Source organism: Eretmochelys imbricata, chromosome 9, assembly GCF_965152235.1.
Source record: "Eretmochelys imbricata isolate rEreImb1 chromosome 9, rEreImb1.hap1, whole genome shotgun sequence".
NCBI classification, from domain to species: Eukaryota; Metazoa; Chordata; order Testudines; family Cheloniidae; genus Eretmochelys; species Eretmochelys imbricata.
Window position 1 is genome coordinate 91,685,454 of NC_135580.1, and position 12,640 is coordinate 91,698,093.

At 45.8% G+C, this 12,640-nt stretch overlaps 1 protein-coding gene across 1 annotated transcript in view; it reads left to right on the forward strand.

The window, feature by feature from the left end:
• The window catches only part of CD99L2 (CD99 molecule like 2), an 85,500-nt gene that overhangs the window by 44,536 nt on the left and 28,324 nt on the right, over positions 1-12,640 (forward strand). Inside the window, exons 2-5 of the mRNA XM_077826989.1 lie at positions 468-533; positions 6,500-6,538; positions 10,571-10,636; positions 11,621-11,659. Coding sequence (XP_077683115.1) covers positions 468-533; positions 6,500-6,538; positions 10,571-10,636; positions 11,621-11,659 — 210 coding nt within the window. The remainder of the gene's footprint in view (positions 1-467; positions 534-6,499; positions 6,539-10,570; positions 10,637-11,620; positions 11,660-12,640) is intronic.

A 12,640-nucleotide genomic window follows, 5' to 3' on the forward strand; every position in this document is an offset into this window, starting at 1 on the left:
CAGGCACAACAGCAAATTTTATTTTTTAATATAAAAACCTTTACTATTTGAATGTACCTTTAGGAACGGAGTGGAGAGAGTGTGTGTGTTTTGCACAAACATTATCTAAGCCATTCCAATATTTTTATGATGTTTAGCAAACATAATCGTGAGTACATCCACAGATGAGTGGCAACTAGAGAGATGAATTGGTAGGCTCCACTTGACAAATTTAAGTGTAGCATGTATATTTATACCAAATCCATTAGAGCAGACAAATGGAAAATCCAGAGATGACTGCTCTGCAATTTCACAGTCACAGAATTCTGAGAAGGCTGTCGTCTTCTTCATTGTTGGTAATGGGTCAGATTTAAAAATCTCTAAAACTAAAGCAATCTAAGGGAACAAGTCCAGCCATGCTGTATTGAAAGTTGTTTTACATTGTCAGTGAGTAATGAGTAAAGCCAATGCCAATTCTTTATCTCTAGGATATGGCGATGATTTTGATGACTTCAGTTTAGCAGATGCACTTGATGACAGTCCAACCAAGCGACGTAAGTACAGTTTACAGGAAAAAGCAAATAGCGATTGTGTGTGTAACTACCTGTGTGGATTATACCCAGGTAAAAGATGAGGGGCTTACATGACCCAGTCATCTTTTCCTGGTCAGATCCAGTTTCCTTAATTGTCGACAGCTAAAATAAACATTCCTCCTGTAAAATTTGTTTCTAACCTCGTGTTTCTTAATGTTGTGATGCTGGTTAGCAAGTCACATTGATTTAGCATTCTGACAGCCTATTAGTATTGAATACATGCTTTTGTGTTCCTAATCACTTGTGTTGTCATTCATTCATTCCCATATTTGCCTGGAATGCATTGTGTAATGCTTTTCTCTTCCAGCAGGTGTGAGCACTATTTCTGAGATTGTGATGTTCTGACTCTTACCTTTCTCCATTCTCTGCTTGCCCTCCATGGGTACATGTACACTGCAATTAGAAGCCTGCAGCTGGCCTAGGCCAGCTGACTCAGGCTCATAGGCCTGTTTAATTGCAGTGTAGATATTCAAGCCCCGGCTGCAGCCCAAGCCTGAATGTCTACACTGCAATTAGGCAGCCCCATGAGCCAGAGCCCCCTCGGGCCAGCTGCAGATATTTAATTGGTGTGTAGACATACCCCATGGTTGAGACTTTCACAAGACTCTCCCTCTTGCCTGTATTGTTTTGCTTTGACAGTTGATTCCAGGAGCATTTCAATGGCTAAATACCCTATTTGCAACCACAAAGCAAGCTCCTAGTTAATCCCTTCCTGAAACAACAGGGATTAGGAGATCCTCCCACTTATCTCCAAAGCACTACGGAGACTAGCCCCTCACCTCTTCCCTCCATGAGTGCCACATGGGTTCCTGCAGCCCTGTTAAATGTACATAGCTGTCCTGAGACCTGAGAGAGAAGACGGGTTAGGGGCCACAGCCAAGTGTTTTGGGGAGGGTGGGTAGCCAACCAGTTCTGCAGCACCCAGATGTGCAGCAGGTGCAGATGCCCTCTTCCTCCTTTGCACACCTGGTTTGCCCTGAGGATTGGCCAGTCCCTCCTGAAGCTGGCATATGCAGTGGGAAGCTGCAACCCTGCTCCCTTTCTGCCATGGCCCCATGATTTTCCCTTGAACAGTAAGTGGCCAGATGTATAATAAAGAATGTATAAATTACTTAATTATTTAATATTTATTATGGCTAGGTGACATTGCAGAGCCCAGCTGTTTAACACAGCCAGTTCTCAGGTACTCTGTTACACAGAATATGCCTGGGGACAAATTCTGGTCAGTTTTTCACCCATGAACACTATGTGGCTGCATTTGTTGTAGAGAATTTATGAATGGCTGGAAGAAGCATTTTGCGCACACGATATGCTGTTCTCCTTTCCTGATTCTGCTTGTTCACAGAGTAGAGGTGTTCAGAAATATTCATACTGCCTTCAACCTCACATTTTTCTCTGCACCTGGCTGATTATTCCTAACCCCCTTTGCAACCTTCTGAATTCTGTCCAGATAATTCAGATAGACTTATCTCACAACGAACAGCATAAAGCACAAATTATTTTCCTCTGTAAGGATTCCAGGTAAAAATATGACCTCGACCTTCCAAGTCAGTTGCGATGAAACAATGTGACATGACTGGCTCAGTTGCATTGGCATGTCCCATATCATGCTGCATAGTGTAAAGGAGTGTCCTGCCAATAGAGTCATTTCATTGCACAACTGTCCACCAAGCAATCTCTAGAGCTGTGGTCCCCAAACTTTTCAGGGTTGTGCCTTTCCCCCCCCGGCCCAGCCAGGGCCAGGAATGGGGCCACGGCTCATGCTGGGGAGATGCAGACAGTAGTAAGGGGTCTGAGGCTGGGGCTGCAGCTAGGGATGGAGCTGGGGCCAGGAGCAGGGCTAAGGCCAGGACCGGGAACAGAACCATGGCCGGGCTGAGGCTAGGGGTGGGAGCACAGCCGTGGGGCCAGGCGAAGCTGGAGTAGAACTGGATGGTGCTCCATCTCTGCCCCCTGTGGGGGCTGACTTGGGCCCACCACACCCCACCGAATGTTCCTCCGTGCCCCCCTAGGGGGACGTGCCCGACGGTTTGGGGACCTCTGCTGTAGAGGAGGATAGTGCTCATTGGGTATAATGAAAACTATTTTTCTAGAACATTGTCACAGGATCCAGGTCTCATTAATTGAAATAGATGATCAACTGCATAATATTACAAAAATGGAAGAGTAGACATATCCAGAATAGAGCAGCGGTATTCAGATTTATTTTAATTAACAGCCAAAGAAAGACTAGCTGATTGCTGTATAGAGCAATTATATGAATTCAAAGAAGTCTGGACCCCATCTCTAGATACAGTTGGATAAAAAAAAAGAAGTGTTAAGACGGCTCAAAGCATGAGAGGCCTCCATTCCACGTAACCCCTTCGCCTCTTTCCACGTCCGTCTTTCCCCCCCATCTCTCTTTCCCTCCTGGCTATTCATCCATGACTTCTCCTAGTCTATTACTGTGACCTCACCCTAACATGTTATGTCTGTGTGATATTGTCTGGTTTTGTGGTGTTTGGTCTTTGACAAGTTGTAAAATTGCCTAATTGCCTAATTCTATTTGGTATCCAAATACTGCGTGTACCACAGGAAACATAAGTCATTTACTTTTTGTACTTTTCATTGTATGTTTCTTTATTAAAATCAATAAAAAATTAGTCACCAAAAAAAGCACCACTTTCACTCAAGCTTATGCAGCAGTGGGAGAGCACTATCCAGTGACAAGTTCTTACCCTATTTATACCATCTCTACAGAGCACTCCAAGTGGGCTGCATTCAAAGTACTTTTACTAGCTTAGCACTCTAATATTCTTGATGTAGTTTCATGCCATAGATCTTTTGTACACGAAAAAAAATCTGAACAGGCAAAGCTTCCTTCTGTAGATTAAGTTTTTCTTGGGATTCCAAATTCCGTTTAAAAATCCAGTGAGCCATTAGTACCATTGCTAATCAGGATCTAAGGAAAATAACCTATTTTAGTTATTTTTGCTGTATCTCATCATTAAGAGCAGATCACTTCTAAGAGGGGGGATCTTATCTAGCACTTGACAAGGCAAAGAAAACTCATTTATTATTTTTATGTTAAGGTATGGCTTAATATCTTTCATGGCTTGGTGACACTATTGCAGGAGCACAGTGTTTGACAGTGCTAATCCTTAGATACTATTTTACACAGAATAGACAGTTACACAGATTCTGGTCAGTGTTGCCCCAATACAACTCTGGTATTCAGTGGAAGCACTTCTGATTTACCCAGAACAGACTCTGGACCATAGTCTTTGCCCTGATAAATAAATACAAGGAACCAATCACAGCATGAAAGGCTGTTGTGTTCCTGATCCTGTCTGCTACAAGGACTTCTCATTTCTTCTCCACGCATTTATGGACACGTTAAGAAAATAAGTCCATATCTAATACCTTAACCAGCATAGATTATTGTACAGCCCTCAGAACACAACTGTGATGAGCCATATTCTCTCCTGGAATGGGTTTGTGTGGCTTCCACTGACCTCAGTAGCAACTGCCTGAATATACAAGAATGTGTCCCATGATGTGCAGAAACTGTAGACCAAGTCCTCAGCTGATGTGAATAGTTTGCTCCTTTGAAGTGAATGGAGCTACACAGATACACACCAGCAGAGGATTTGGCCTACAGAGGAAAAGACCGCTCTACTTTTACCAGAGGTCTCCTTGAAACCCATCAAGATATCCAGAATTCAGGGGTCAGTTTTTTCCCCTTTCTGATCAGTGTTCCAGATGGAGCACTTGAAAAAAATCCCCAAGTCCTGAAAACATCTGTATTAGTCCAAGCCAAGGCAAGTTGTCAGATACAAGACTACTACAAAATCATGGCATTCCTATTAATGTGTTGCTTCCCATCACACACACATGCTTTAAAGCAGTGGTTCCCACATTATAGTCCTTAGACCACTGCTGATCCACATATTGGTGATTCAGAGGCAGCTAACTGCTCACATGGTGCTGCTTCTGCTAGTTTCCTGTAGCAATGTCACACTAAAGTCAGCTGAAAATACATCAAATATCTTCCTGTTATCACTGTGCCATCTAAACAATCACTCAAGTTGTCATTATGACTGAGCCTGATCTGGGTTAAGTACATTCTCAGGGATGTCAAAAATCCACACCCCTGAGAAGCACAGTAAGCTGACATAAATCCCTGTGTAGACAGCGCTAGATCAACAGAAGAGTTCTTCCATTGACCTAGCTACTGCCTTTTGTGGAGGTGGATTACCTACTCCAACAAGAGAATCCATCCCATTGGCATAGGTAGGGTCTACCCTGAAGCACTCGAGCAGCACAGCTGTGCCACTGTAGTGTTTCAAGTGTAGACAAGCTCTGAGAAGAGGAGGGCAGGTGTTACACCCTGAGAATTGAAAGGGAGGTGGGTCCATGTGGTTGTGAATGGGATGTGATGTGCCCTGGTGACACCCCATTAAAGATGTGATCCAAGCTATGAAAAGATTTGAAATCCCTTGCTTTACAGCATAAAACAGATTTCAGGCTCTAGCAGGGCTTATTTTAGCTTCTGCTTTCTTGTACTGGAATTCACATGGGGAAGAAAAAATGCACATAATCTGAATGGGGCGATTTTCAGATCAGATACCCTGTAATCTGCCAGGGCTAGAAATGAATACTTCATCCCACTAGAAAGATGACGGATAATGAGGTATTAGACCAGTGATCACTGTAAAGTCTTATCACATACTGATCGAGGACTGAATGTAGCAAGCCCTGGACCTCTCCCCTGTGTGATTTTCTATCCCTGCAGACCCCTACACAATGACCCCTTAACACCTGCTGCAGGAGAACACTGCTCCAGCCTACAGACTAAACGCTGAGACCTGGAGTGCTGTGGTTCTGGTAGAAGGGAGCAAACCTCCCAAAATCCCAGGGCTATTAAGTCAAGACATATCTTGAACTGTGTCCTTGGATTTGAACAGATCAAGCAGCAGAAAGCAAGCACCTGAAAGCGGCTAGCTGACTTAAATCATGACACACCATTGGAAATATTGCCAGATCAGAGGCAGAAATTAATAGGAACAGGGTAACCACATCTTTTGTTCATATTTTATTCATACTCAAGGTAACATGGCCCATTACTACTAACAGATATCATCAGTGGCTTACAGTATTAACCTCCCCCCACCACCACACACACACTTTGGCATCTTGCCACAATATTGACAGTATCAGGAGTTGTGATATTTTCATTGACCAGATATTTCATTGACCAGAAATCAATGAAAGATAAATTCTTTCCTTAAAACATAACCATCTGTTACTTGATGTGGTATGGTGCACTGTAGATCTTCTAATGTCATTGATTTGAGAGACCCAAGCAGGTGAGAATAAAACTTAGGGCCCCTCCATCTTCTCAGGATGATTATTTGCTTTATGTGCTGGATGAGTCGTGTTGTGTTAGCAGTTGTTTTGCTGAGTCTGTTTGAAGTACATAGTTTGACAGGGAGGGGAGTCAAATTCTGCTCTGTCACACTGGACACCCGCATGCATTAGGGTAATTGAGGGCAGAATTTGACAATGTGTGCAGTGCCATCATTGGTGTGAACAGCATGTGGGCCCCGATCTTGCACAGGTGCTTAACTGTTCATAGTCCAGTTGATTTCAATGGGATTACTCACATGCTTAGAGTTAAGCACCTGCATGAAGTTTTGCAGGATCAGACCTGTGTGAGTTCTGCAAATGAAGTATAAAAGAGTGAATACAATGGTTTTCAATTCATACCATGATTTAATTGATGTTGAAAAGCATGTGGTTTAAGCATCCTGTAATCTTCCACGTCACATATGGAGTATAAGCATTCTGTGATTAATAAGCCCTTCTGGTTTATTTCTAAATCATAGTTGACAAATTTCCAGGTGACACTAGTAACTGAGTTTTTTTCTCTTTCTTTTAAATCACAGCTCCTCCCACATTGCCCAAAAAGCCATCAGGCAGAACAGGTGAGGATCCTTATTGAGTTATCATTCAGAGTAATGGGTTGTTTCTCTTGAAAACATTTATGGTGAGCAATGAGTTATTCTCTTACTGTGAAGAACTGGGAAACTTCTGGTTTACTGTTAAGAGAGAACGTGGCTCAGTTTCCCCATACCTCATACTGGCACATGTACATCCATCCACCCACCCATCCCGGGAACGAAGGCATTAATTTCTTTCTTGAAACAAGACAATCGGTGGAGTTAAGGTGAGAAAGTCACCTAAAGCATGAGTGAATTATCAAAAACTAAAATTACTATAGGAGTAATTAATGCAAATCTGTAGACAGTTAAATAGGTGTGCGGAAGTACTGCTCCCTGGGGGAAATTGCATATACTGGTTTTGCCTGGGATCAAGAGGCCCTGAAAACCAAGAATTGAGAGTGGTATGAAGTGGTCTGTCTGATATAGGGCAGTGTCACTCATCTGAAGCAAGAACCAACAGGACATAGTAACCAAGAGGGATGGATGCTCCTGAAAGGGTTTGAAGGACTTTGAAACCTACCAGGAGCTCTATGTAGAAGATGGGGACACCTGGTAAGACAGGCACACATAAGCTGTTCATGGTTTCCAAGATAGAGAAAACCTATAATTCTTTTGGCTCTGACTAAATCCTTTGCCTATGAAGGCTGGCTGGTCACTGGTGAGCCGTATCATAGCTTCTGGGAATGGAAGGTGCTGAGCTAAATTTGGACTTGCTAAGGTGCACACAGCTTCAGGAGGAAATTGCAGCATAAATCCAGTGTCTGAAAAGAGGGGAATGCCTGTTCCTACCCAAAGAAAGGTGATGGCTAAAGGCCTGAGACCTGAATGGGGTATCCGCAAAGAGGCCATGAAGGGATCAGCAGTACAGTTACTTTGGGATCTGTGACGTATATGGTGGTAGAAGTGGGATCAAGGACAGTGGTGAATTTCCAGTAAGTGCCAACAGCCCTGACAGCAAGTACTGTTGAAGGAAAAAGCACAGAGTGTCCCATAGCCTATTTAGGATAGGAATAGGGAGAGACAAATAGAAAAGGTTAGGTGTGAACAGTTGAAGAAAGGTCAGCTGGTTGAGACATGCAGAAGGACACAGCTAAACTCTCAGGAGCAGGTCAACTAGCTGTGCCTTAGAAGACCAGAAAAGGAGTTATGATCTAGGACTATCAGGGACACCCAGATCACTGACAGAGTCCAGCAGGCCCAGGAAGTCGTGGAGACACCAGTGTAGTTGGAATAAGGCAAGACAAAAGAGGCAACTTCTGGTTTACAGGTAGAGGAGGTGAGGTTACAGTTGGAGGGAGATAAACTGGGCTTTGAAGTCCAGCAGTTTGCAGACTGCAAGAAGCAACGATAGCATGAGGAGAAACAGGGCTAGCATGAGCAAGAAGAGAAGGACAAGCCGCAGCAGAGAGGAAAAAGTGGAGAAGAATGGGCCTGGAAACCCCTGATCCAGTGAGTGGAGCCAGAACTCACATACTTGGTTCTACCGGTGGCAGACTTTGAGGGAATGTCTAAACTGCAATTTTTAGCCCTGTGGCACAGAGTCTCAGAACCCAGGTCAGATGACTCAGGCACAAGGGGCTCAGCCTGCTGGGTTGAAAAATCGCAGCATACACATTCAAGATAGGGCTAAAGCCTCAGTTTGAGACCCAGCCCACTTGCGTGGTTCCAGAGCTGGGGCTGCAGCCTGACCGCAAACATCTGTACTGAAATTTTCATCTCCACAGTCGAAGCCAGAGGCACCGGAGCTGGGCCAGCCGCAGCCATGCCCCTGGTTTTTTATTGCAGTAGAGACGTACCCCAACGTCTTATCTTATTTTAGAGAAGAGGTTGACATGAATTTATTTTTAAATGCTCTTGAAATTGGGTGTGAATTGAACATGGTGACGAAGGAAGTTTTTGGGAATTCAGAAATAAAAAAAGAGGGTATGAACTGTGCTGATATTGCAACCCAAATTAGGATGTATATAAGAAAACAGGAGCTAGTTGGGGGAATTAGCACAGATAGTGAAGCTTATGAGTTAATGAGTTTGGAACAGTTCTATAAACTCTGCTCCCCGGACGTGAAATCATGGTTAATAGACAAAAATCCTAGGGAAGTATGTGTAGGTGAGAAACTGGCTGATCATGTGACTAGATGGCCTGGGTTTAATTAAAAAAAATCTAACAGGGAGGGAACGGGACCAGGGAAAAGGGGTCAGGGTCAAGCAGCAACCCACCCCCACCTGGGAGACCTCCTCGAGTGGGAGGAAGGCCACCTCAGAAGGACCCCAAAGTGAATGGGGAAAAGCATTGAGTCACCTCCTCCAGGATTGCCCAATGCACCCAGTGAGGCCCAGTGTGGTCCTGGAAAAGCCACTGGTAGCTAAACCTTGCAGATAACTGTGTGGCTGAGGGCTTGTCTACATGGCCCTGCAGTGCAGCCTACGGGGATGTGAATTGCAGCATGCACTGAAGCCTTGCACAGATCCTGCGAGCATGAACTAAAGGTACCGAGTTCACGTTAATATAGTCCTGTTTCAGACAAGCCCCTTGAGGGATGGAGTCACACAGAGTCCTGTTCTCCTCGGTGCAGATCCATTGGGTTCCCAGTGGGAGCGAAACTTGGTGGGAGTTAATGGAGAGACATTGATGGGATGGAGAGATTCTGGAACAGAGAGCATAGCAGTTAGTAGCATAGCATAGTAGCAAAACCGCATCACAGGCTGAAAGGGTGACCATTCCTGGTGTGAAGCCATTTGCACTGCCTGCAGCCCAGATTTCGGTGCAGACACAGGAAGGGGCAGGCGTGCTGTTGGTTGGGATCCTGAATGAAACACCTTTTGACGTACTTCTTGGAAGTTAGGTTATGGCTTTAGAACCCATCCAGCTTTCTCCTGGGATGGTAGAGTGTCTGAATCTGACCCGTACAATTCACTAGGAATGTACATAAGAATGTGTATGAAATGATCAGCCAGAGTGCAAACAGAGTAGCTGACAGGGAGAAGGGTGGGCGTGGTGGGGGTTAGTCACCTTCCTCCTGCCTATAACAAAGGGAAAGCAGGGTTAAGCTCAGGTTCCCAGTGTATGAAAACAGATACCTGGAGGAGACGAGGCCACCGCCCACTCCCACTAAGAGGTGAGTCTTACTGACTGCCTGAGTCCTGTCCCCCAGGCTAGAGAGGGAGGGTAGCCCTTTGCCTGCCCACACCAAGGAAGTTGAGGCAGTGCAGAGCATGGTTGTGACTGAGTCCCCAGCTGCAAGAAGGGAAACTGAGGCAGTTAAGGAGCAGCTCCAAAGCAATGATACCAACTCCAGGATGAGAAGCACCCAAGTAAAGCACACCACAGCTGCTTGGGAGATTGCAGAGGTGACTACAGTCAGGAAGGGGGGAAGCGAGTTATTCTCTCCCATCTGTAACCCCCTGATGGGCTGTGAGAATGTGAATGACTGAACAGGATGGGAGAGGAATTGCCACCCACCTAGTCTCTGCATTTGGCAAACTAAAGGCAAACCTAGTGGGGCATGGGGTCAGGCTCTGCCTTCTCCCCCACAGAGAGCTGGAGGTGATGCCATGGGGTCCGGAGTCCCTGTCCTACAGGGAGGTTGGGCATAGAAAGGAATTTGGCTTTGGGGAGGGTTGAAGATTCTGGCTTGCGAAAAGTTTGGGGTCCCTCAGTGGCTAAAAGCATTGCATGGTTAAAAAGCAGCTTTGCGAGGAGCCAGGCCTATCTGACCAGGGAGTTACTTCCTATAATTCCCCAGTGGGGGAACCTCCAAGGCACCACCAGGGCAGCCAACCCCTTGAGGAACAAAGGATTGCCATCCTCAGTTCATAGACGCCAGATGAGAGGTGGGAGTGGAAGTTCTGGGATGACAGGAGTAAGCATGAGCAAATGAGAGCTCTCCCTAGAAATGCACCTAGGAGATTCTGAAGGCGAAAAATAGATGGGTCGGATGTCAAATGGCTCTGTACTACTTAATGACCTGTACGTCAGGCGTAACGAGTAAAGCCAATACCACTTCTTTGTCTGTAGGATATGGAGATGGTTTGGATGATTTCAGTTTGTCAGATGCACTGGATGACCTTCCCACCAAGCGACGTAAGTAACGTTTTGACAGGAAAATCACGATGAGTGGGAGGTGGTCAAAATGTCAGATACTATGATTCTTCATTTTGTCCAAGACTGGTGTGTCCGTGATTTAATAAACTCAGATGCAGCTCCTGCACAACAGGGCTGGGCCAGCTTCCCACTCTGGGCATGGTGACCTGGCACACGGGGGTCACAGCACCATTCAGGTTTGGCCAACCTGCCCTTCTGTCATTAGGGTGAAGGGGTGGCCAGGCCAAATTTGAGTGAGTGTTGCCGAGAGCCCATATGCCAGGTCACACCACCACTCACTCAAATATGGCCTGGCGGCTGGCTCCCCTCTTCCCCTTCCCTGCATGCCATGACAGAGGGGTGCCCAGGCCAAACCTGAGTGACACCACGACCTCACGATTGCTGGAGTGGAGAGCCAGGCTTAGCCCTGTGGGACAGGAGCCGGCTTTGCAGGATGGCGCGGGGTGGGCTTACTGTTAGCAGTTGATTTGGCTAGTCTCTGTTTGAAGTACATGGTTTGACAGGGGATCAAATTCCGCTCTCTGCTACAGTGGACAGCAGCATGCATTAGGGTAATTGAGGGCAGAAGTTGACTGTGTGCATGCAGTGCTATCATTGGTGTGAACAGCACGTGGGCCCCGATCTTGTACAGGTGCTTAACTGTACATAGTCCAGTTGATTTCAGTGGGATTACTCACATGCTTAGAGTTAAGCACCTGCATGAATTTTTGCAGGATCAGAGCCTGAGTGAGGTCTGCAAATGAAGTATAAAAGAGAGCTAAAACAATGGTTTTCAGTTCATACCATGATTTAATTAATGTTGAAAAGCACGTGGTTTAAGCATCCTGTAATCTTCCACATCACACATGGGGCGTAAGGATCCTGTGATGAATAAGCTCTTGTAGTTTATTTCTAAGTTATAGTTGACAAATTTCCAAGTAACCCTAGTAACTAAGTTTTTCCCCTCTTTCTTTTAAATCACAGCTCCTCCCAAGTTGCCCAAAAAGCCATCGGGCAGAACAGGTGAGGATCCTTATTGATTTATCATTCAAACAAAATAATGAATACATTCATGTTAACCAATGGGTTAATTCGCTGCTGTGGAGAACTAGGAAACCTCAGATTTATTTTTTATGAAAGAATACGTGACTCAGTTTCCCCATACCTTGTACCGCTCTCTGGGTGAAATTGCATATACTTAAGTGGATTCAAGGGGCCTAGCAAGCAAAGAACTGAGAGTAGTAGGAGGTAGCTGGTCTTACATAGAGGAGGGTCAAACCAGGAACTGACAGGGGCTCCAGGTGGAAGATGGAGGTCATCTGGTAAGCCATGTGAATAAGCTGTTTGTTTTTAAGGTATGTTTTCTCTGTATTGCTGTTGGTTCTGAATAAGTCCTTTGCTTTATGAAGGCTGGGTGGTTGCTGGGCACCCGCTTCTAGTCTCTGCAGGAGAACAGGACTGTAGGTGCTGCCCTAAGTTCAGGCTTGCTAAGGGCACGGCTACACTGGAAACTTCCAAGCGCTGTTGCGGGAACGCTCCCGTGGCAGCGCTTTGCAGTGTGAGTGTGGTCGCGCGTGAGCGCTGGGAGAGAGCCCTCCCAGCGCCCCTGGTCATCCACCTCCACGAGGGGATTAGCTCAGAGTGCTGGCAGCACGGCTCCCAGTGCTCGGAGCCTGTTTACACTAGCACTTTAAAGTGCTCAGACTTGCTGCTCTCCTGGGGGTGATTTTTCACACCTCTGAGCCAGCAAGTTAGAGCGCTCTAAAAGGTAAGTGTAGACAAGCCCTTAGATGATCAGAGGGAGCAGCAGGAGGAAATTGCAGCCGAAATCCTCAATCTGGAGGGAAAGAGACAGACCTGTTCCTGTCTCAGGCTAGAGGCCTGATACCTGAGTCCCCCTCAAGCAAGCCAGGAAGGGGGTCAGAGTTGCAGTTACCACAGGAACTGTGCACATGCAAGAGATGTGCCCCAAGCTCTGTGCACATGACAGGAACTACCATGTTC